The 26,212-nt window shown below is 41.0% G+C and overlaps 1 protein-coding gene across 1 annotated transcript in view; it reads right to left on the bottom strand.

Moving 5' to 3' along the window:
- LOC124555352 (KN motif and ankyrin repeat domain-containing protein 3) overlaps positions 1-26,212 on the bottom strand; it is a 270,873-nt gene that overhangs the window by 13,837 nt on the left and 230,824 nt on the right. The window contains exons 10-11 of the mRNA XM_047129232.1: positions 21,937-22,047; positions 7,145-7,357 (exon numbers count right to left, since the gene is read on the bottom strand). Of these exons, the coding sequence (XP_046985188.1) occupies positions 7,145-7,357; positions 21,937-22,047 (324 nt within the window). The remainder of the gene's footprint in view (positions 1-7,144; positions 7,358-21,936; positions 22,048-26,212) is intronic.

Below are 26,212 nucleotides of genomic sequence, written 5' to 3'. Positions count from 1 at the left end.
AATGACTGTTAGCAGAGTATGGAATTGATGGGTTCAGGAGGGTAATATAGAACGCCGTGGTGGATCCCAATGGCCTCGTATCACTAGCAGTCGAGATGACAGGCACCTTATCCTCATGGCTGTAACAGATTGTGCACCCATGTCTTGATCCCTGAGTCAACAGATGGGGACGTTTGCAAGACAACAACCATCTGCATGAACAGTTTGATGACTTTGCAGCAGCATGGACTATCAGCTCGGAGACCATGGCTGCGGTTACCCTTGACGCTGCATCACAGACAGGATCACCTGCGATGGTGTACTCAACGATGAACCTGGGTGCACGAATGGCAAAACGTCATTTTTTCGGATGAATCCAGGTTCTGTTTACAGCATCATGATGGTCGCATCCATGTTTGGCAACATATCGGTGAACGTACATTGGAAGCGTGTATTTGTCATCGCTGTACTGGCGTATCACCCAGCGTGATGGTATGGGGTGCCATTGGTTACATGTCTCGGTCACGTCTTGTTCACATTGATGGCACTTTGAATAGTGGGCATTACATTTCAGATGTGTTACAACCCGTGGCTCTGCCCTTCATTTGATCCCTGTGAAACCCTACATTTCAGCAGGATAATGCACGACTGCATGTTGCAGGTCCTGTACGGATCTTTCTGGATACAGAAAATGTTCGACTGCTGCCCTGGCCAGCACATTCTCCAGATCTCTCACCAATTGAAAACGTGTTGTCAATGGTGGCCGAGCACAATACGCCAGTCACTACTCTTGATGAACTGTGGTATCGTGTTGAAGCTGCATGAGCAGTTGTACCTGTACACGCCATCCAAGCTCTGTTTGATTCAATGCCCAGGTGTATCAAGGCCGTTATTACGGCCACATGTGGTTGTTCTGGGTACTGATTTCTCAGGATCTATGCACCCAAATTGCGTGAAAATGTAATCACATGTCAGTTCTAGTATAATATATTTGTCCAATGAATACCTGTTTATCATCTGCATGTCTTCTTAGTGTAGCAATTTTAATGGCCAGCAGTGTACCATGTCACTCATACATGAGTCTGTGTGATGATCAGATGAACAGTATGTATATACGATTCTCCTGTGCAAATGATTTCTTGACTGTGAAATTTGAAACTTCAGCTTTCTTTTTGCTCTCTTCAACTGCCACACCAGAGACTGAATGAAGGTCTTAGACTCGCTTATCGATTTTACATATGACCAGAATTTTCTTGGTTTCTCTGCCAGATCTTTTGCTAAGGTATGAAAGTGGTAGTGGTTGTACGCTTCGTGCATTGATCTTTTCACAGACGCTCAAATCTCTACTAACCTTCTCTTATCATTTATGCAGTCCCCTTTGAACCAAGAGTGCAACATCCTCTGCTTCCTCAGCATTTTCCAGATCTTGTTATTAAACCATGGTGGGTCTTTTCCACCCTTTATCCACTTAACTAGAAACTTAACTCTCCAGACCACAATTTACAATCTGCTTAAACCTTGCCTTTAATGCTCCACAGCCCTCTCAATGGAACTAAGTGATGCTAATTCACTGTCTAACTGAGATGTTAATAACTGTTTATCTGCTCTATCTAGCAGAAACGCTCTCTTAGCCTTCTTGACTGATTTATTAACTTTCGTAATCATAGTTGCTATAACGACATCATGATCACTAATCCCTGTTTCTTACTGACACTGTTGATAAGGTGCAGTTTATTTGTAGCTAAAAGGTCTAAGATATTTCCGCTGTATGTATTTCGCATGACTGTCTGTCTCAACCTTCAGCAATGAATCCATAGACATCCCAGTCTCTACTCAGTGGGTAGAAGTCACCTCCAATCAGTATTGCACTCATTCAGCTTGTAGCGTAATAGTTGCTCACTAAACAGTCTGCTAGGTAGCACATTAATGCATCAGCGTCCATTGGTGCCACATCACAACCACAGCAATTTGTGTATCTAGGATTGTCTGCTCTTATAGTTCGCTTCTTCAATAAGTCTTGCTACGATGGGTATGATGTGTGCATGCTGTGTGCAGACACAGGAGGAGCTCGGCCACAATTCACAAACAGCTGAATGTACTTTTGGCTACAGTCAGTTAACTTGAGGCTGCTGCCTTAGGGTGTCATGGTGAAGGAGAATCTGGCACGTCACACAGGGCACCTCAGGTGTCACTTGCTTTGCCCATGGGCTCTGCTTCCAAGGCACCTCCTAGTGCATCCAACACACTGGATCTGCCCTCACAGCATGGTGAGTGGCAGGTGAAAATGTGTTCGCATCACTCAAGGCGGAAAGTGACTGACTGTAGCCAAAAACACATTCAGCTGTTCGCAAACTGCGGCCAGCTCCTCCTGTGTCCACGCACAGCATGCATACATCCTACCCATCTTAGCAAGACTAACTGAAGAAGTGAACTATAAAAGCAGACAATCCTAGATAAGCAACTAGCTACCCTCCTTATGTGTCACCAGTGAACACATGCATTAATGAGCTACCTAGCTGACTGGCTGTTCAGTGAGCAACTATTGCGCTACAGACTGAATGAATTTACAGTTATAAAAATGTGAGACTAAACCTCTTAAACAGAGAAACACACTAGAAATTTAATAAACATGCTAGAAGTAAAACACAAAAAAAGATAAACACTTAACTTGCTGCTCCGTAGACATGTATCAGCTGAGAACTGGAGCCTTACTGACTTGCTTACTAAATAGACAGACAGTTGTTTTCAAAACAAAACAAATGAGCAAATACTGCACTACAGACTGAATGACTTAAACAGCACATTGTGTACAGCACATTTGCTAAAAACTGTATTTCAGAAATGATCTTTGTTATACATGGATGGCTGTGGCATGAAATATTCTTTAATTTATGTTGTAACAATTTTTTTAATTAATTAACAGTGTTAAGGTATTTTGTAAAATTTCAAATTATTACAGAAGTTGATTACATAGTTTTCAATTACATTTCGGCTTCGATATGAAACAGATCTTTTTTATATCAAGGCTTTGAAGATGTTCCCTCTAAATTTGATATGTCAAATTACCTTTCAGGGTGTGTTTTATCCCTTAAAAGTGAAACTAGGCATAAAATTGCAGTATTTTGATCCCTCTACAGACAGAATTAAAATGCCACAATCTTATCTTTATGAATACAAATTACCAGGGAATTGACTTGGTTAGGATATACGGATTTACTGATTTTCCTTTGTACTTTAAAAACTTAACAACATCGCTTTGCTTCTTTTGATTGGTTTTATTTACATTTTTTGCTAGGAAAAATGAATTTATTAAGTTTGCTTTGTCATTTGGGTGCCTAGTCATTACACTTTGATTATGTTTTGGTCTGGTGTCTCCTATGGATATGGAGAAAATGATTACAAAATTTGAAATATAGGTTCTTCTGAAGTGCAATGTGGCAACAGGGAGAAAAGCAGCTGACTCGACATCAAAGGTGTGGCCACAGCATTGCAGGAGGGGTAGAGCGGTGGTGCGCAAACATGCGGTGCATCAGGAATTGCCTGAACGTTGGACATGCCTGTGAACACTGTGCATAAAATGCAACGAAACAGCCTGCACTGCTGAAGACAAACATTCACTCTGCAACTTCTTGCCTGGAAGTGGGCAATGAATGGCCACAGAACATTCTCTGGTCATACAAAGCCAATTTCCATCTCCAAGAACATGTCAATATGCAGAATTGCAGAATATGGACAACGAAAAATCCTCACACCCGTCAACCAGTACCATTTCATTCTGCAGAGGTGACTGTATGGTATGGGTTGATAGTATCATTTATTGCTGGTCCATATTTTTCGAATAGCTGACTCTTGTGGGTCCTGTTACCTGTACCATCACTGGTAAATGCTATGAGAGTCTTTTGCACACCATCATTGCAACCCTTCTACTGTGTGGAATGTGTTGGTAGGACCATTGTTATGTAAGACAGTGCTAACCTGCAGACTGCACAGCGAGTGAAGTGCCTGCTGCAGAGAAATTTCAGAAATGCTATACCTATCAGGTGTCTTTTTCCTACAGCCTGCCAATCCAGATCATCTGATCTTAATCTGTACGAGTTCTGATTGTGGGGTTATTGAGAGGGGTTGTGTTCAGTGCTCAAATTATGAATGTAACTCTACTTAACTGAAGGCACAAACTTCACAATGCATTCTGAACATGAGCCTTGAAAAACTTTGATCAGTGGACAGCATATTGAAAATGTCTCACACCTGTTTCATGACAATTACAAACCAAATTCATTTTGCTTTTATGCAGTTTTGGCCTCAGAACTATTAAAAATCGATTTTCACCTTGCGATGTGGTATGACCTTGCCATTGTGGGTGGGCTCACCTAGCTAACAATGCCACAACTACTGATTGCCAAACTTGTGCAGACATGTACATTGAACTTAAAACACCACAGGAAAAAGAAAGAAAGAAAACTGAATGAATCCAAACTCAGGAAAGGTGAGGAATTTACTATAGATTTGTGTATGAAGTTCAACACAAAAACAATATGACTCATGTTGCAGATCTGTGTACTGATCAAATATGCTCGATTATTTGTCCAAATTCGGTTCAGTTGGAGTCCACACACATCTGAATCTCTTTCTCTCACTCTTCGAAACGTTTCTGCACATCATTTTCTATAAGGATGCACAGGAGTTCTGCAGTTTTTTCCTTCCAATAGAGAGCAAGAGCATGTCTTCAGCAAACTGCTCATCCACTGCCTCTGAGTTAAGTGACTTTTATTAAATCTGTCTTAGTGTAAGGACAGTTTGACATCAAAACAATGTTGTACATTAAAATGCAATAGTAAAGGGAAAAACTACACAGAATTGCCTCCAGGGACATCTATTTCATAGATTTAGAAGCACTGATTACATTGTGTGTAGGCTTCGCATCACACTGAATTCTCTAAGTCAGATCATTTATAGTTGTATACCCCCAATTTACAATAGTATATATCCAGCCATTTGTGTACTGTCATGTCTCCAATTTGTGTCACAATGTTCATTTCAGTCACATGTATGCTCTTTGATGATGCAATTTTGACAAACATTAGTGTGCAGTTATTATTACTCTAACAATTTTACTGTATTGTGAAAAATAAAGAATTCAAATGCTAAATGCAACACAATGACCAACTATGGTCAAAATACTTTCATTGTGCTACTGGTTTGGGTGGGAATGTGGGGGAGAGGGGGCAGAGGAGAAAAAAAAAAATCAACTGTATTGAGTGTACTTTCAGTCAAATCTAATTTACTCCATCTCCTTTGCCATTTTTCTCGTTTTCTGAAATCTGTGTTTTTCACAAATAAATACTAGCAGCTGCCTGCAGGATAATCTTTATACATTATATCCCTTCCCACTGTTTCTAAAATAATTACTTTGTTTTGAGTACCACTTAACTCAGTGCAAATATTTTTATAAATTGTTACATTACTGTTTGTCATTCTGCTACCAAGATACATTAGAACGACAGCTGAAATGTACCAAATAAGTGAAGAGTGGACCATCATTAATAACCCAGCAGATGGGCAATATGCAATACTTCACTGAGAATGAAAGACAAATATGTATTATTTGATCTCACCTTGGCATTATCTTTCAACATATGTTATGTCATACAGTATCAAACTTTTGTCACTCATCATTCTGCCATCAAGAAACATAGAATGATAAAATGTAACAAATGAACACTAGATACCACAAACATGCTATTTCTTCTAAAACAAAAACAGGATAGATGTTTAGCTGCCTGATATGAGGTATCTGCATAACATTATCCATTTGCAATTCCTAAAATACAAATATTTTATTTACAATATTATCAAATAAAACTTCTTCAAGGGCCATTCTACTATTCATTTTTGTTAGAATGACAATTTTTCAAAATATTTTCTAATAAACAGAACAGCAGAAGTGTTTTCAACTTCTTTGTGAACGGGACTGTGTGAAATAATGCACACTACACTCTTAATCAACTGCTCATACCGACATCTCTGAATTTACATAAGATTCATAAATATTTCACATGGTATTGCTTCTTTGTAGTATTTCAAACCAGAAACCAGTGTGCCAATTTTGAAAATAATATTTTATCACTGGTCATTCTGCTACAAAATTATGTGACGAGAGACAAATGTAAAATAGAGAACTAACACAATTATTTCTTAATTAGTTCTGGTACAAGAGAGTAGGAAATCGCAACACTACATTGTGAACCAAGCTTATTTGACTTCACAATTATGTGGTGTTGCAGAAAGTTTCCCGTAACAGAAGTGGCAAATGTCCCTTTGAATATGATCATAGTAAATAGCATCTAGCTTCTACTACAAACATTACTTTTCTGGAAAAAAAAACAAAAAAGCCTGCCCATTTTATGTTAACAAATGCAATAATGGGAACTCCAGGAGATTATATATAAAGAAGAAAGGACTATGCACCACATAGGAGGCACTAAGCAGTGGACAGGCAAGTACTTAAGGGTGACAAACACAGTAGTCTATCGTCATATATTCTCTCTCTCTCTCTCTCTCTCTCTCTCTCTCTCTCTCTCTCTCTCTCTCTCTCTCCCCCCCCTCTCTCTCTCTCTCTCTCTCTCTCTCCCCCCCCCCCCCCCCCCCCCCCCCCCCCTCTCTCTCTCTCTCTCTCTCTCTCTCTCTCTCTCTCTCTCTCTCACACACACACACACACACACACACACACACACACACACACACAAATTTAATTCTGAATTCTGACAAAAGATTCTGCCCTGAAAGCAGAGCATTTTGAGCCACACACACGACATTAATTCTAACAAAATATTTTGTCTGAAAGCAAAGCATTTTCAGCCCTTTTCTACAGGCCTGTGCACTATATTATGTGGCAGGTAGTCTTTTACACATAGGTTAAAACATAGTATTTATATTACTGCTATGAAGAATACAACAGTGACCTGTCAATGGTTCATACTACAATTCCTGATGTTACAAATTCAAGTGTTTAGTTGCATGTCACCTCAGTTTGCACAAAACTTTTAAAGCAGCATGGTAAAATACTGCCCAAATCTAACAATGGTAAACATTTGTTGCATGTGTACTGAAGCATTTACACTATTTTTCATACAAGTATGACACGAAAAACCAAGAAACAACTTACAGGTTTTGCTTTTATGTTTACATCTGCCAGGTGAAACATCCTCCGGATGATCTGCCTATGAGTTTCATTGCGTAATTTCACCAATGTAGCCAGCATTACACACGTGTACCCAGCAGTGTTTGGTTTATTTATGTCACATACCTTTGAATCAAGTAATATGGACACTACATCAAAGTTTCCACTGGAAACTGCATAATGAAGTGCAGTATTACCCTGTTAAAAACAAGCAGTGAATTAAAGAAATTTAATGATTTGTAAAGACACATGTTGGATTCAGTTTTGTTTCATGCATGACAAATAAAACTTTCAACACAGTAATAGAAAATCTGGGTGCAATGTAAATAATTTGAAGAGCAAAGATAACAACTCCCGATACAGAAGAGGTGTTAAGCCGCATGGCACATAAAGAAGACTGATACCCACCCAAAAAGCTCTCAGGCTTGACTATGTGCCTTTCTGTGACTCAGCGCCTCTAGTATTTGGCAAGTTGTTACCTTTACCCCTTGACTTAAATACTTCCATGTACAGCTTTGTACCACATCTTTGGAATTATAATAGAGAATGTAGTAATAACATGGCGTAACTGCATCCTACCTTGTTCTAAGATTTTGAAACTTCATGTTCTCAACAGGAATTACATAAATTTTGATTTCTGACCAATGTATTCTACACACATGATGATGCTTTATGTTTTAACACAAGCTTTCCAAGAAACAGCAGAACCTCACCAATCTGAACTTGGATGGTTTGACCCCCACTTAGTCTGACCATTCCATTTTCAGTGTTTCGTTACATTCACAGACTGCCGCTACAGTCGTGATGCTGCTAATGAATTTTATGTAGTTCTTCAGTATATGAACAAAGCTGTATGTCTACTTCAATAGACATTTTGTGGATTTGGAAATGGTGGATCATCATGTGAAAATCAAGGGAGTCATCTGCTAAGCAAAAGAATATTACTGACTTTTCTAATCTTGCTTAAGAACAGAACATTTTCTATTGTGTGATTTCTGAAATAAAGTATGCGGAGTTGTTATACTTTCACTCTTACCATACAATACAGATGTATTTGACTGTATAATCACTATTGTACATTACACTTTGGTGTAAATTTTCTAGTGTGTCAACATTTTCTTTTCATTTTGTTACCATTTTAACATTGAAAATACTACATGAAATATTGTTCTGTTGAAAATTATACTATACTGTTCTGTAATGTTACTAGTCAATAAAAGTGATCCTCTTGTAATCAGACCTTTGTGTGTTCTGACCATGCTCCCAGTCCCATAGAGAGCAGATTAATGAGGTTCTCCTGCATTTCCTAATGCAAATAAATTTTGTATCAGTTATGGTTTCAGGATTTAAGGTTCAAATAGAAAATGACATGCACAGGCTTGAAGGTTGGCTCAGGAACTGACTGCTGAATCTCCACAAATAAATGAAAAATATTGCACATAAACAATCATTAGGAGCCACTACTGTTAAATTACAAAACTGGTGATCAATCACTGGAAATAATCACAACCATTAAATAAGTAGGAGTATGCATCCAGACTGGTTTGAAGTCAAATGAGCTCACAAAACTGATACTAGGAAAAACAGATGCCAGATCCAAATTCAGTGGAAGAATTCTAGAGAAATTTAATTCACCCACAATACAGGAAGCTTCAAGAACCCTCATTTCACCTATTCTTCAGTATCACTCATTTGTCTATGACCCTTATCTGGTAGGATCAATACAGGAGGTCCACACACAATAACAGCAGATTCACTGCAGGTTTAACAGTATCTACAATACCATGAAAATACTCATTAAACTTGAACAGAAAATGCTACAGGAGAGGCACTGTTCATCATGGGCAGGTTTATAGTTAAAATTCCTAGACAATACATGCCAAGAAGATTTTAGCAACTTATTACTCCCTCTCATATACACCTTGCAAAATTATCATGAGGAAATTCAAGAAATCTGAGTTCATGTGGAGGCTTATCTCATTTCTGACCAACGTATTCTACACACATGATGATGCTTTATGTTTTAACACAAGCTTTCCACTCGGATGGTATGACCACCTGCTTAGTCTGACCATTCCATTTTCAGTGTTTCATTACATACACGGACCGCCGCTACAGTCGTGATGATACACATTTGCATATGGAACAGGAAAGAGGGGAAATTATTATAGTACCCAAAATATCCTCCAGCACCCACAGTAAGGTGACTTGTGGAGTATATATGTAGACAGAAAACAGTAATCAAAAAATGAAAGAGAGACATTGTGTCTCCAATATCTATAGAAACTGGAAGAGAGAAGTGCCATAGGTGGTGGTAGTGGTAGTGGTGGTGGTGGTGGTGGTGAATCAGGCTAGATAAGAAAATACACAACAGTCACCTGTGTATGTACAGAAGTTCTGGTAGATCAAGGAGATTTAGCATATGTTCAGCATAAGAAATGAACTAAAATATTACTATTGTGTGTTGGACACACATGACTAAATTGTTAATTGTAAAAAGTTTGGAAACGACTTAAATATGTGAAAAGCTGTTAGCAGTTTAGGAATTAATTCCCTAAAAAGTACACTGTCCAATCACATTAATGTGACCCCATCAAAAGTCTGAATAAACACCTTTTGCAGGGTGGACCGCTGTGAGGCACGCAGGAAGAGAGTCAGTGAGGTTCTTGAAGGTACCAACAGGGATGTGGAGCCATGCCAGCTCCCGTGCCATGGCAAGCTGTCCTACGTTTCCCAGTTGAGTAGTAATAGTGTGAACAGCTCCATCTACTTTGTCCCACAGAATCTCTATTTTGTTTATATATGGGGTGTTTGGTGGCCAGGGAGTACAGTTAACTCATACTCGTGCTCTTCAAACCATGCACAAACAGTGCAAGCTGTGTGACACATTTCATTGTCTTGTTGGTAGGTGCCATGGTGCCAAGGAAAAAAAAGGAGGAAAAAACTGCTTGTATGGGTGGATATGGTTTCCAAGGATAGCTGTATAATTGTGTTGATCCACTGTGCCTTCTAGAACTACGAGATCACCAGGGAATGCCCTCCAGCTTAGATCCTTCCAACAATTGTGCAGGACGTTTGCTTTCAGATGTTTCACATCATACGTGCAAACAGCCATCTGCCTGATCAAGCATAAATCATTATGTATCTGAAAAGGCCACCAATCACCACTCTGTGGATGTCCAGATGCAGTACTGGCATGCAAATTCCATCCTTCTTTGCCACCAAACAGCAGTCAGCATGGGTGCAAGAACCAGGCACCTGCTGCTGAGGCCCATATACAGCAATGTTTGCTGATCGGTGGTGGATGAGACTGATGGTAGTCCTTTGGGTTCACCTGGGTAGTCAGTTGCTCAATAACTGCCCATCTATTTGCGCATACAGATCTCCGCAGTTGTCATTCAGCCCATTCACCCATCATTTATGGCTTGCACTGCACCATAGTTGCCTCAGCGTTAGTTTTGCATAGTGCCACTTTGCAATGCATGGTATACTTTAACCGTGGCAGCAAATGAACTGTTTATAACTTTAGCCATTTTGGAAATGCTTCTAACCTTGGCCCGAAAAATAATAATCATGTCCTTTTGGACATCAGATAAATCACTCTGTTTCTGCATTACACAATGACCGCACTGTTGTCCACATTCCTCCAACATGCTTCATATACCCTCCACTGCTAGTGCTGCGCTGGCTACAGTGGCCGTGCGGTTCTAGGTGCTTCAGTCCAGAACCGCGGGACTGCTAAGTTCGCAGGTTCGAATCCTGCCTCGGGCATGGATGTGTGTGATGTCCTTAGGTTAGTTAGGTTTAAGTAGTTCTAAGTTCTAGGGGACTGATGACCTAAGATGTTAAGCCCCATAGTGCTCAGAGCCATTTGAACCATTTTTTGCTAGTGCTGCCACCTGCCATCCATGAGTCGTTATTGCACAATGACTTTGAACATGGGCGGTGGTCACATTAATGTGACTGGACTATGTAAAAGGAAATACAATTTTTTTAAAGGACACTTTAGACAAATATAGCTGCAAATTATTTACTTCTTGTTGATTACATAGGTTCACAACAAGCTTTTTTTGGAATATGCGCCATTTTCAAGTGTTCTGTTGACATTACTTTTATACATAATTTTACTCAACATCTATGTAACAGCACTATGAGATTTTATCCCATGTTATAACTAAAAATTAAATGGCCTTTGCCATACTGTTATGATGGATAAAAAGTAAAACACAGTCAACAGCCCTTGTGTCATTCGCTAAAATGGCTGATAACACAGACAGAAAAGAACAACAAGAATGTAAGCGGTTAAAAAAGGACATACCATCAGGAAATGACAGACATTTGGAAGCTGGACGCAATGTGCACGAAGTGGGGGGGGGGGGGGGGGGGGGGGAGTACCACTACACAAATTGCTAAAGAGGCAGTGCCCAATATGCAGCCTGGTTAAAATGACCACACAGCGAAAGAGCCGAGAGGAGGTCGTCCAAGATGCTGGTTGGTTGGTTTAAAGGAGTGTTAGGTGGAGGGGGGGGGGGAAGGGACCGAACTGTGAGTTCATTGGTCCCTTGTTCCTGGTAAAATAATTACACAAAGGAGAGAAGAAAAGAAAGGAAACGTACAGCACAATAACAGGAGAATGGAAGAACCAGAAGAACGACAGGAGGACAACCAACACTGCTATGGACAAAACAGGAAAAGAAAACCACAGAGAGAAGCAAGAAACAGGTAGAAGTGATAAAAACAAGAGATCAGATGACCATGGCTGGCTGGCTACAAGAATAAAAAGGAAAAGCCAGCCACTCTGCGACACTTTAAAACATCCAGCCTAAAAGCATTAGAGTGGAGAACACGAAGGGACAAATGACATGTGCAAAAATTTAAATAGAATGATACAACCCCCCGTCACATATAAAATGTAAAACTAAATTAGCCGATGAGGCGTTGTCAGCTAAAATTAATGGCACCGACTCTGGTAAGTGAAGAGTCCATCGCAGGACAGACAAAGACGGACAGCTCAACAATATACGGGTCACTGTCAGGCAGGCGCAGCACCAACACTGAGGTGGGTCATCACGGCACAGGAGGTAGCCGTGTGTCACCCAAGTGTTGCCAATGTGAAGCCAACAGAGAACCACAGGGTCCCAGCGAGAGGCCCACGTGGAGGTCTTCCACACATTCATAGTCTCCTTAATGGCACGCAGTTTGTTGTGCGTACTGAGGTTATGACATTCCGTCTCCCAAAGCCGCAAAACCTTGCACTGTAATACTGATCACAGGTCAGTTGCAGAGAAGCCAATCTCCAGTCAGTACACAGAAGTGCACGAACAAATGTGCTTGAGAGCACGAGGTACTGAAAACACAGCAGCCATCGGGCAAGAAATGCTGTTCAAAATGTCCTCTATGGACATACGCAAAGCTGACATGATTATCAGGCATCAAGCCGTCGGTGTAAACCACTTCATGGCCTCGGCACATGTCAAGAATCGAGAGAAAGTGGCAGTGGATAGCCAAGGGGTTAACCGAGTCCTTAGGACCATGTGAAAGGTCCAGGCAAAGCCGCAGCCTCAGTGTACACCATGGAGGTGTACATGAATGGACCTCAAGTATAGGTGGTAAAGGCAACGACTTCAGCTCGGAAAGAAAGGATCGGATACTAACTGCAATTGGAAGCCCTGACCTGGGCTGCCGATGCGGGAGATGAACCGCCGTGGGTGGGAAAAGGAAATGGTAATTCAGATGAGCAAGAGAACTACAAACATTTGCAACGTAACTGGCCAGCAGTTGTGCACGCCTAACCTGCAATGGAGGGACTCTGGCCTCCACCAGGACGCTGGCCACCGGACTCGTCCTGAAAGTTCCTGCCTCTTAGGCGAACGCCACAGTAGTGCACTAGGTTGACTAAACGTAATGCTGAGGGCACAACCGAACCATAAACCAGGCTCCCATAGTCAAGACGGGATCGAACAAGGGCTCTGTAGAGCTGCAGCAGCGTACAGTGATCTGTACCCCAGTTGGTGTTGCTCAGGCAGCGGAGGGCATTGTAGTGCTGCCAGCACTTGCACTTAAGCTGATGAAGGTGAGGAAGCCAAGTCCATCGGGCATCAAAAACCAGTCCTAAGAATCGATATGTCTCCACTACAGTGAGTGAATCATCATTAAGGTAAAGTTCTGGTTCTAGATGAACGGTACAGCGCTGACAGAAGTCCATAACACACGACTTTACGGCCGAAAACTGGAAACTGTGAGCTAGAGCCCATAACTGCGCCATGTGGATGGCTCCCTGTAGGTGCTGCTCAGAAACACCAGTACTGGTGGAGCAGTACAAAATGCAGAAATCGTCTGCATACAGAGAAAGTGAGACAGACGGTCCTACAGCTGCTGCTAGACCATTAATGGCCACTAAAAATAGATATAGACTCAATATAGAGCCCTGCAGGACCCCATTCTCCTGGATATGGGGGAACTATGGGAGGCACCAACTTGGACGCAGAAAGTACGAAGCGACAGGAAATTTTGGATAAAAATTGGGAATGGGCCTCGAAGATCCCACTCGTATAATGTGGCAACGATATAATGTCACCAGGTGGTGTCGTACGCTTTTTGTAAATCAAAAAAGACAGCAACCAGGTGTTGGCATCTGGAAAAGGCTGTTAGGATGGCAGACTCGAGAGACACAAGATTATCAGTGGCAGATCGACCCCGGCGGACGCTGCCCTGACATGGAGGCAGTAGGCCACGCGACTCCAGGACCCAACCCAACACACCATACGTTCCAGCAGCTTACAAAGAAGTGGATTTTCACCAGGTTTGAGCGCCGGAATGATGGTGCTCTCCTGCCACTGCAATGGAAAGATGCTATCAAACCAGATCCGGTTGAAAATGACAAGGAGATGTCATTTGTAGTCAGATGAGAGATGTTAAATCATCTGACTGTGGATCCGATCAGGCTCAGGAGTAGTGCCGGGGCAATGTGCAAGGGCACTGAGGAGCTCCCACTCCATAAATGAGGCGCTATAGGATTCAATGGAGCATGTAGTGAACAAGAGGACTTTCCCTTCCAGCCACCATTTGAGAGTGCGAAAGGCTGAGGTTCGAGCATAGTGCTCAGCAAAGTGCTCGGCAATCGCGATTGTGTCAGTAGATAACACGCCATTTATGTTAACACCTGTTGGGGTCTGATACCTGAAAACAAGTTTGATCCTTGCCCAGACTTGGGAAGGTGATGTACAGTACCCAATGGTCGATACGTACTTCTCCCAACACTCCTGCTTCTGTTGTTTCATGAGTTGTCAAACGAGGGCACGGAGCCGTTTAAGGGCTATGAGGTGCTTCAGGGAAGGGTGACACTCATGCTGCTGTAGAGCTCGCTGACACTCCTTAATTGCTTCAGTGACTTCCAGCAACTACCAAGGGACTGCCTTTCACCGGGGGCATCCTAAAGAGCAAAGGATCGTGTTTTCTGCAGCAGAAAGGATTGTTGAAGTCACCTGCTGAACCATCACATCGATGTTTCCCTATGGGGGATATTCAATGGTGACAGCAGAGGTGAAAGTTTCCCATTCTGCCTTGTTTAAAGCCCATCTGTGCACACGTCTGTGGGCCTCATGCTGGGGCAGTGACAGGAAGATGGGGAAGTGGTCACTACCACACAGGTCATCATGTGCTCTCCAGTGGATAGATGGGAGAAGTCCTGGGTTGCAAATTGATAAATCAATGGCCGAGTAACTACCATGAGCCACACTGAAATGTGTGGCAGTCCCAGTATATAAGAGGCAGAGGTTGAACTGAGACAGTAAATTTTCGACATCTCTGCCTCAGCCATTAAGCACAGTGGCACCCCCACAAGGGGGTTATGAGCGTTAAAATCTCCCGAAAGTAGGAAAGGTTTACAGAGTTGATCGATCAGTGCATCTAATACAGTCAGGGCACTGCACTATTTGGAGGAAGATGTACACTGCAGACAGTTATTTCCTGTGACATCCTTATTCTGACAGCCACAGCTTCAAGAGGGGTTTGAAGGGGCACAGTTTCACTACAGACTGAGTTTAGGACATAAATGCAAACTCCGCCTGATACTCGATTATAGTCGCTATGGTTCCTGTAATATCCTTTATAGCAGCGGAGGGCAGGGCTCCGCGTTGCCGGGATCCAGGTTTCCTGGAGGGCAATGAAGAAAGCAGGTGCCATGGCTCAGCCAGGTGGTGGAAGAAACCACCGCAATTCCATTGGAGGATGATGTCGTCATGAGACTGGGAAGGCTTGGAACATTCGATGAGGCAGTTTATGCCTCAGGGTCACCTGCTGCACTGACTTATTGTCTGAGCAATCTCTATCCATTATGTCTGAGGGTGAAGCGAGATCTAGGTCCTCAGTGGATGCCAGAATCTCCACATCATCTGCAGGTGCAGAGCTTGTGCGTAGCGGTGGTGTGCATGCCACCGCAATTCCCTTGGTCTTGGGGATCTTCCTTTTGGATTTCTCTCACTGCTTCTTGGGTTTCCCCAGCTGGGAGGACTTCACTGATACAGTCTCCGGGACTGAGGATGAGCGTGAAGGCCTACGACCAGCTACTTTTGGGCTCTTTAGCCACTGGCAGGTGTTATCTTTCCCACTAGTAGAAACCTGGGAAGAGAGTGACCAAAGGGACCCCTTCCTAGCGAGAGGAGCCGAAGAAGACTTATGCTTCTCCAGCGCAGAAGTGGGGACTGATATCCTTGCTGGTTGGGGGTGTGTTGCCTCCGAAGTAGGTGATGCAGGAGCAACAGGGAGGGAAGTGCCCCCCACCATCAAGGGGGCAGGTGTGGTCCTTCGTCTCTGAGAGCTGACTTTATGTGGTGCAATGGATGGCGCTGTAACAGGAGTGACAGTGGCGGCATAAAATGACGTCATGCGCATGGCATGAAGCCATTCAAATTTCCGTTTAGCCTCAGTGTAGATCAGTCGGTCCAGGGTCTTGTATTCGCTTATTTTCTGTTCCTTCTGTAGAATCTTACAGTCCGGCGAGCAAGGGGGATGATTCTCTCCGCAGTTGACACAGATGGGAGGTGGGGCACATGGAGTGAGTGACCTAGTAGATAGTGTCAGAAGTTCCATGTGGCTTTTCGGGGATGATGCTGTAGTATACAGAGAAGTTGCAGCATTAGAAAATGGCAGCGAAATGCAGGAAGATCTGCAGCGGATAGGCACTTGGTGCAGGGAGTGTCAACTGACCCTTAACATAGACAAATGTAATGTATTGCGAATACATAGAAAGAAAGATCCTTTATTGTATGATTATATGATAGCGGAACAAACACTGGTAGTAGTTACTTCTGTAAAATATCTGGGAGTATGCGTGTGGAACGATTTGAAGTGGAATTATCATATAAAATTAACTGTTGGTAAGGCGGGTGCCAGGTTGAGATTCATTGGGAAAGTCATTAGAAAATGTAGTCCATCAACAAAGGAGGTGGCTTACAAAACACTCGTTCGACCTATACTTGAGTATTGCTCATCAGTGTGGGATCTGTACCAGGTCAGGTTGACGGAGGAGATAGAGAAGATCCAAAGAAGAGTGGCGCGTTTTGTCACAGGGTTATTTGGTATGCGTGATAGCGTTACGGAGATGTTTAGCAAACTCAAGTGGCAGACTCTGCAAGAGAGGCGCTCTGCTTCGCGGTGTAGCTTGCTGTCCAGGTTTCGAGAGGGTGCGTTTCTGAATGAGGTATCGAACATATTGCTTCCCCCTACTTATACCTCCCAAGAAGATCATGAATGTAAAATTAGAGAGATTCGAGCGCGCACGGAGGCAGAAGCTTCATATGGGATCTGATGCAGTGGAATGGTCTCCAAAGGTTTTTTGTCGAGTGACAGATATGCCTTGCTGTCCACCTCAACTTTCGAGGTTTTAACATCTTGGAGCTGTGAACTCATATTTAACTCCACAAAGAGATAGAGCCTTCCATGTAGATGGATTCTAGTAAGTCTGGGTAAGATTACCACAATTTAAATTCAACAGGGACTACTACACATACTACACTAATTAACCAAATGCCTAAATGGAACATTTGTTAACTAAAATGTTCCAGGTGGTAAACTCGACATTTAAATAAGAAAGTTGCAAGATTTAGGTCCTCAATAGTGAACCTTGATAATTCTTTCTTTCATTAAGCAGCAGTGCTATGAGGGAATAAAAAATTACTGGTTACATACAACAACCAAAAAATTCATAGATATAAGGAATGTTATAGACTTATATGACACTATTTATCCCTCACATCAAAAAGAATAAAATTATAACTGGAAATTCTAGGAATATTTTATTGTTGATTGATAATGCCCTAAGCCAAACCTCACACATTTAACTAAAAGAAACGTCGATTTTTTTTTTTTTTCTTTTTCCTCCTAACATTACTTAAGTCCTTCAAGTGAAGGAGCAGGGAGTCTCTGAAAACCTTGAATGTTATTTCAGAACTGTTGTTTCAGTACTGCTCTGATGGAGGAGGAATATGAAAAACATTTCAGCAACTGCACTGAAATCAACTAGAATGATGGTGTATGCATGGCAGGAGAAGCTGGGGCTATGTCGATGGTACTACACAAGCAAAAGAGCTTGGAAGAAGCTCCTTTATCAGCTGAGTTTATCAATCAAATTCAAGAGCAACTTAACATTGAATTTCTATGAGAAATGGTTGGGTTGATAATAGCATCCCTGTGGTTTGAAGAATACAACCGATACATTTAAGAATGGCTCAGATGTAGTGGCAGTGAGCTTGGCTATCAAATATTGATGGACAATGAAACCACTGTCACTGTTAACAGCTAAGAGCCTTGTGACAACTGTCACACAGAAAAAGAAACATCCAGTGAATATTAATTTCATTTCACTGCCTTGAGACAACTATGAAGCGGTTTAAACAAGAAGAAGAGAGTGTGATGCTGTCCAATTGCTGTCTTTAACAACTGCATGAAATTTAGTATAAAAAGTCTCAGTTTTGCTGTAGAAAATTTGTATTTGTCTTCCTAAACTTTAATGTAATTAATATTGGAACAATAGCAGAAGGTGCCAATGAGGAACAAAATTGCCAGGGCTGATCAAGGATGTCAAACGAACCTCAGAGTTGAAAATTGAAGAAAGAGAAGAGATAACCTAATTCTACTTTATAAAAGGTACATATTTGTGAGCAATGAAACAGATGTCGTTATAGGTTTAACATCACTCTTTCTTTGTTTTTGCTGTAACATACACACTGATTTACCATCCAAATGGCAATTATCTGAACTCATCTAAAATGCAATGGTTCACCACTGCATCCTTATCATTATCTAGGATTGGGGAAAGAAATTTTCAATATTCTTTTTGAAGGAACCCTCTAGGTATTTGCCTTAAGAGATGTAGTGAAACCTTGGAAAACCTAAAACTGAATAGCTGGATGTGTATCTGAACCTCCATGCTCCTGAATGAGTGTCCAATGCCTTCTCAGTGTGCCAGTACAGCCACAGTTGAGTGCACTCACTGCTTATAGTTCACTACGTCTCGTGATATTAAACCGCTCTAAATCAAAGCCCCAAAGTTCTACAAACACACAATACAACAATACACGACAAGTCACTTCAGAAGACAATTTGACAAACAGTAATTGTGCATGCTCATTATTGTGTAACTGATGTTTGAGAATGAAAATGTGTCCCGAGCAAGAACACACATTTCTAAAATCAGCTTGATACATTTTTTATTGTTTTTACAATTCTGTTCTGGATTACTATCGAGAGTATTTATGTAGAAAAGGCAAAGTATGTTTGTGGAAATGTTGACTTTTTATCTCTGGTTTGGTTAAGAGAGTGATTAGTGCTGGCTGCATTTGCAGTAAATTGTTTTCCCCACTAGAGCTACCACAAATACACGCCACTCCAGATGGCTTATTTTGCAGAAACAGTAACAAGTACATTTGTTAATACCTACTGCCTCAATGTAAACTGTGTTATCTGCATCAAAAGTCACTTAAAAAAATAAAAATGTGCAATATGATTGTCAGTTAGGACTATATAATTTTTTTTAAAATCACGTTTTGATTTTTTAACAGCGTACACACACCAGAACATTTGGGACACATTAAAAAATGTATGTGATGCCGGGACTTGAATTCAGCTCTTCAGATTTGCAAGCCCTGTGCTTTGTCAGCATGCCTCTCATACCAATCCACAGTTTAAACCTGTCACTAGTCCCACTCTGTACCACCCAAACTTCCTGCAGGCTGTTTGACAATTCTGTAAAGTTGGCACTTTTGCAAGATAAGGAAAAAGATGTCTCCACTGTAAATATAGAGATAAACAAGTGAAAAGTTAAAGCCTTTAGATGTTCCTTAAAGCATACTTGTGTGCACAGCAGGTAAGACAGACTAACCCTGAAAGGCAGAGCATCACATTCCAGTTAAAGTCCAGTACACTGTTCTAACTTGTCACCAATGTTTACTGAAGTTCACCTTCACAAAAGACCAAAACTATGTAGTCTTAGTACCACCTGTGAAGCTGTGGTTTACATCACACTCACTCATGTATCCTTCTCTGTGAGGTATTGGTACTGCAGCACTGCACTGGAGCCTATGAAGGATATGGAAGGCACAGAGGTTAACTAGGGAAAATTTGATCCTTTAATCTGCCCAAGAAGTGTGCTTGGATAATACAATAGGTGTCACCTCACCTGCGAAAGGTGGAGATCCAGGTTTGAGTTCTGGTAACACATCTGCCCTTAAGGTTTTTTTTAGTAATATCTCTTTGGAAAGACAGAACACTCTCTGATCTCTAAGATTCTAGACCAGACTGAATTTCAGCTTATCAGAACCTAGAAAGATCTCCTTAATGGCATCACCAAGCCTGAATATAGGGTCTAGAGCTGGAGCTTCACCATTTGTATACATAAATACCCACAAAATTCATACATGCATCAAATAATGCAATATCACAATGTAGAGCATTAAGGTTGACAGCGTGCCCAATGTCAGGCAGCACAGAAATGGAGAGGAGCTACACCATGAGCCAAATGAAGAAATAAAGTTAAGTTTGCGAAATAGCATGATCAAGAATGGCACATGTGACTAAAATTGACTTTGTATGTAACAATAGATGAATGATCAGTATTATAGAACTATACTCTATATCTGATTTTGAGAATTCAGTTTCACTTGATCTCCATGTAGTGTAATCAGAGCCTCTAAACACTATGGTATGGAATCAGAGAATCTCAGTAGGTTCCTGGGTACTCTCCATTAACACAGCTGGTATACCAGTCTACAAAGTGAAAACAGGACCATGACAAACAAGTTGCTGAACAAATGTACTGCAGCCATGATGTACGGGTGACAATCAAACAAACATAAAATGGCACTTTCCAGGCTTTAAGAAGACTTACACATCCCTCACCACAAGTAAGTGGATGTTGTCCTGTTGCAACATGGCATGTGGAGTTGCCTGAAGAACAGGGAGTACCTCAACCACAAGAGTCTGACGTAGCAGTTACTGTCCACATTCTCTTCCAGAAGTAGGAGTCAAGACTGCATGCTGTATCCAATGGCAACCTAAACTAAGACACCTGGCATTTGTCCACTATGTTATTCAACAATGCAGGCTTCCAGACTGATAAGCAAGGCAATGTCTAACTTACAGAAGACCATTGCTGTAAGGGATGCTAAAGCAGGATTTGCAAAACACAAAACAAAACAAAAAGAATTGTTGCTCAGCATATCAATGAAACTGAGGCAATCTCATGCATGATACAGCATGAACCACCCAGAGAATGGGGTCAAACAGTTGCCACTGTCAAGTTTGTTTCAGTGATGCGGCACTGAGGTGATGCATGCTGTATAGGCTGTTATGGTCAGATGGACAAGTTGGTCACCGTCTAGTGTTGTGCTAACACCGCATTGTTTAATTCCCAATCATCACTGTACACAGCTTTGGCCTATCTGCTGATACAACATGCACATTAATGTCTTAACAAGAAGTCTAGTATGGTGCAAAATGTTATGATGTGACACACCCATCTTCTGGAGACCCAACATTCTCACTCACGTGGTGATATCATCTGACTTTAAGGTGGCTTACTGACACTTCTTTATTTATTTCTACTGCATATGAAAGCCCTCAAACTTACAGAGTTTATAGTAAACAATCACACACGACAGGCTGCTAATGCTCTTACATGTAAGCAGTGTCTCTACAATCTAAATCATTTATTGTTGGTGTCTAGTTCTCCTCAGCCTCCAGACACTGAATTCATTTGAACCACTGTTTCTCAATGTTGTAATTTTCACAAACTGTAATGCAACTGAGCTAAAAATTCATGTGCTTCACGATCTACAGGAATGGCAAACAATAACTGAACCAACTGTTAAATGAGAACAGCTTGCAGTAACATTTGATTTGAAGGGAAATATTACTATTTCTGTTAAGTACATCTCTCCCCACCTCAATTTATCCCTTGGACAATCGCATACTTTTGTTACAGCTTAATGAAACAGCTTAAAAAAAAAAACCTCATGTTATTTATGAGTTTCTTTGTGAGCACCTCAACAGCTCCTCGAAGTTATACATGTTACTTTTTCCTTTATCAATGACATACCAATCAAATTAGTACCTTGAGGTGAGCAATAAGACTAATGAGAACAATCAAAAAGCAATAATACAACCAGTCAAAAGATTACAGTGACAAATTTCAATTAATTCCACCACTAGCATGCATAACATGTAATATTCAGTCTATACTGAGTGACTATTACACAACTGAAACAGTTATATGTACTTACACTCATGTCAGTCATATTGACTACATATTCCAGTAATTGTGAAGAATAACCTTCAATATAATCAAGATAATCCTCCACAGCTAAGGGATCAACATTCTTGCCCCCTGATATCTGGAACAGAAAAACAAATCTGATTTTACATTTTGTTATGGCTTTTAAAGAACTATGTCAAAAGAATTAAGAAGCACACAGACAGACAGACAGACATGACACACACACACACACACACACACACACACACACACACACACACACACACCTTTCTCATGCGAGGAAGGGGGGGGGGGGTGTTTGCACATATGCACACGTGCGAGAGAGAGAGAGAGAGAGAGAGAGAGAGAGAGAGAGATATTGTCACAGTGTGAAGTCGAGTTTCTACATGAACTTTAAATTGACTCATTCGTATTCTCACCACCAGCTTTCTTGGCCCATGCGGCCAAATTGATACTATTTATGGCTGGATGGTGTGAACAGCCAGAAACTTATCTGACTAAACTGAATGATGATGCTTCTCTACAATTGTCCAAGAGCTTCAACAACTGCCAACAAACAGCAATGCAGCAATGTGACAACATTCATCCATTCTGCTTTTGTTCATTCATTTGCTCCATTCTTCATTTATTTGTTTGCTCACTGTAATCCTACTCACTACAACAATGAAACTGACACATTTGTAGGAATCAATGGGATGAGGTCTACAAAAAATGAAAATCCAGGAAAGCTGACATGCTCAGATTATTCTTGGAACCCAGAGCTGGCTCAAACCTGAAGTAGAAAGATCCAAAATATTTAGCAAGGCATGGAATGTATATCGAAAAGACAGATTATATGCCATAGGAGGGAGAGTGTTCCTTGCCGTAGACAGAGATATTGTTTTTATCTGGACGCGTGTAACAGGCCTACGTGATCTCGGGTTAATTACTGAATGTTTTTACTGGCCACCCGATTCTGCCGTGACAATTTCAAAATCATTCACAGAAACTCTATGTGATAGGGATTAGTGATTATGATGTCATAAAGATGAAAGTTGCTGAAGTTAATAAATCTATGAAAAAGGCTAGCAGAGTGTTTTTGCTGGGAGGAGGAGATAAGCAACTGTTAACATCCTACTTAGGCAATGAATGGATACCAGTTAGTTCCTATATGACAGAGGTACAGGAACTATGGGCAAAGTTTAAACTGGTTGTAAATTGCACTGTGGGGAAGTATGTGGTGAGTAAGTAGATTAAGGATGGGGGAAGGCCCACAGTGGTTTAGTAACAAAATATGGAAATCACTTAGACTGTTGCACTCTCAGTTTAAAATAGAACACACCAATGATGACAAAATTTTGTAGAAATTTGTGCGCTTATCAATCCACAAATCATACCTCAGCAAACTTCTTGCTGAGAAAATTCTGATCCTACATAAAACAGCTATGTGAGTTTGAGGCTTCTATCCAGTCACTCATTGGCCAATCTGGTGTAACAGTGGAAGACAGCCAAAGGAAAGCCGAAGTTTTAAATTTCACACTGAATAACTCATTCAGGCAGAGGACTCATACAAACATTTTGTCATTTGAACATCACACAGACTCCCATATGGAGGACATATAAATAGGCATTCCTGGCATAGAGAGGCAACAGAGAGAGTTGAAAACAAATATGTCATCAGATCCGAATGGAATCTCAGTTCAGTTTTACAGTTTGAACTCTACAGCATTGGCTCCTTACTTAGCTTGTATTTATAACAAAACTGTTCCAAAGCACAAAACCGCAACTGTGGAAAAAAGTGCAGGGCACTCCTGTATGCAAGTTGGGTAAAAGAACAGACCTGTGAAATTACAGACTAATATCCTTTGGCTTGCTGCAGAATTCTTGAACATATTCTGAGTATTAATATAACAAATTTCCTTCAGGCAGATAGCTTCTGTCCACAAATCAGCATGGATTTAGAAAGCATTGCTCATGTGAAACTCAGCTTTCCTTCTGCGCACAATATCCTGCGAGCTCTGGATGAAGGGCAATATACACATTCCATACTCCTAGATTTCTAGAAAGCATTTGACGCATTGCAGACTTAATGAAGGTACAAGCATACAGAAAAGGTTCCCAGATATGCGAGTGGCTCAAAGTCTTCGAAGGTAACAGAACCCAGTACATTGTTCCCAATGGTGAGTGTTCATCAGGGACAAGAGTATCATCAGGAGTGCTCCAGGGAAGTGCAATAGGACCACTCTTATTCTCTATATACATATACAATCTGATGGATATGAAGTGGAACAAGCACATAAGTACAGTAGTAGGAGAGGCAAATGGTCAACTTCAGTTCATTCGGAGAGTTCAGGAACGTGTAGTTCATCTGTTAAGGGGATGACATATAGAACATTAGTGTGATCTACTCTGGAATACTGCTCATGTGTTTGGGATCTCCATCAGGTCATATTAAAGGAAGACATCCAAGCAATTGAGAGGTGGGCTTCTAGAAATGATAGCAGTAGGTTCGATCAACATGCCAGTATTACACTTATGCCTCATGAACTCAAATGGGTACCCCGGAGGGAAGGTGACACACTTTTTGAAGAACACTATTGAGAAAATTTAGTGAACCAACTTCTGTGAATAACTGCACAACTATTTTACTGCTACCACGAAGGTAAGAGAAATTAGGGCTTGTACAGAGGCATATACAAAGTTGTTTTTCCCTCACTCTGTTTGTGAGTGGAACACGAAAGGGAATGACTATTAGTGGTACAAGGTACCATCCAACATACCCAATAATGTGACTTGGGGATCATGTATGCAAGTGTAGATGTAGAAATTGAAGGAAGAAGCGCTTTATAATACATTGTGGAGGCCACGTGAGATCCTTTTTTACGAACGAGCACTAAAACTACAATGTTACCATCTGCACACTTTACAGGCATAAAAGCATCAGGTCATATTTACTTCAACTTCATAACTGATAGTAACATCATTTCAGCATTCCAAAATTCCTTTCATCACTGATTAGTATTGCCACAAAATGACGTCGTCAGTTGCAATATCCCAGAATGTTCTAGAAACTTTTTTCCCCACTAAAATAGTATTAACTAGTTGGGGATCACATTATTGTGAAATGAGGAACAAAATTTCATGTATACAGAACACAGTTTTATTACTTGTTTAGTTACAGAATAATGTCGGGGTTTGGCAGTCTAGCAGTAAAGAAGTTGCCTGGAAAACAAAAGGTCGCAGGGTGGAATCCCTAGTCAGATCATGGATTTTGCAATCTGTGTTTTAACCTATCAATCACCAATCAACAGTGTGGGGCATCACCTGCACTTGCAGCACGCCACTGAGCCACACATTATTATTATTATTATTGTTGAACAACAACAGTTCTGCACACTGTCATAACTTGTGGTAAATGAAAAACTGAAGACAGGAAATATTGACATATTGACAACACTTGCAGCACCTCTAGAAAAACTGAAAAGTAGCTTACTAAGAACCAACACAAAGCATAAAGTACTGAGATAAGAGACTTGAATTAAAGTGTACCTTCAGGGCATTGTAAACAATACCCAGAAATTAACATATAAACTACGAAACTGTAGTTTTAGGATGCTGTGAGAGTGAATTAGGTAAGTGGCAATGAGTCTCCATTTCCAATTTTAATTTTTGTTATTACAAAATAACTCTCTATCACTGGTAAATAATTCCTTTATAGTGTCTTTGATACTCCCAAAAGAAAGCCACCTGGCCTCAGAGCAATTAGTGTACATATATCATAGTTTCAAACATGTGGGAACTCAGCTTAGACATGAATAAACTGGCAGTTTGCAGAAAAGGTAGAAAGGATGTACACCATGACTAATTACCAGTGACTGCCTACAGCAACCGTACGGAAAAGAGATGGTACAATGTACCATAGAATTTCTCCCATTGCAGCAGGTTGTTTACTACTACTCACTTCGACACACAAACTGCTACTAACAGACTGACATCTCCTCCTACCTATGCTGAGTAAGAAAAGGACGGAATGAAAAGTAGACCATATCTATGTTGGGAATATGTTCACAAAGTGAAGAGCTAATCCAAAAACAAACTAACACTGGGCCACCACAAAGATCTACATTTTACAGTAGCAGAAGTATGCACTTACGGATGACACACCTAGACTGTAATCTGACAAACAGAAACAACTATGTTCTGTAAGACAGCTTCTTTGTCAACTAGTAACTATAACTGAATGGGTAAGTTGAGTTGGAGTCATGTCCACTTTTTCCTTTTTTTCTCTTTTAAATTATGTTTAT

The sequence above is a fragment of the Schistocerca americana genome, chromosome X, assembly GCF_021461395.2.
Source record: "Schistocerca americana isolate TAMUIC-IGC-003095 chromosome X, iqSchAmer2.1, whole genome shotgun sequence".
NCBI classification, from domain to species: Eukaryota; Metazoa; Arthropoda; class Insecta; order Orthoptera; family Acrididae; genus Schistocerca; species Schistocerca americana.
The sequence above is the reverse complement of the archived record's forward strand: the minus strand, read 5'-3'. Positions and strand labels throughout refer to the sequence as shown.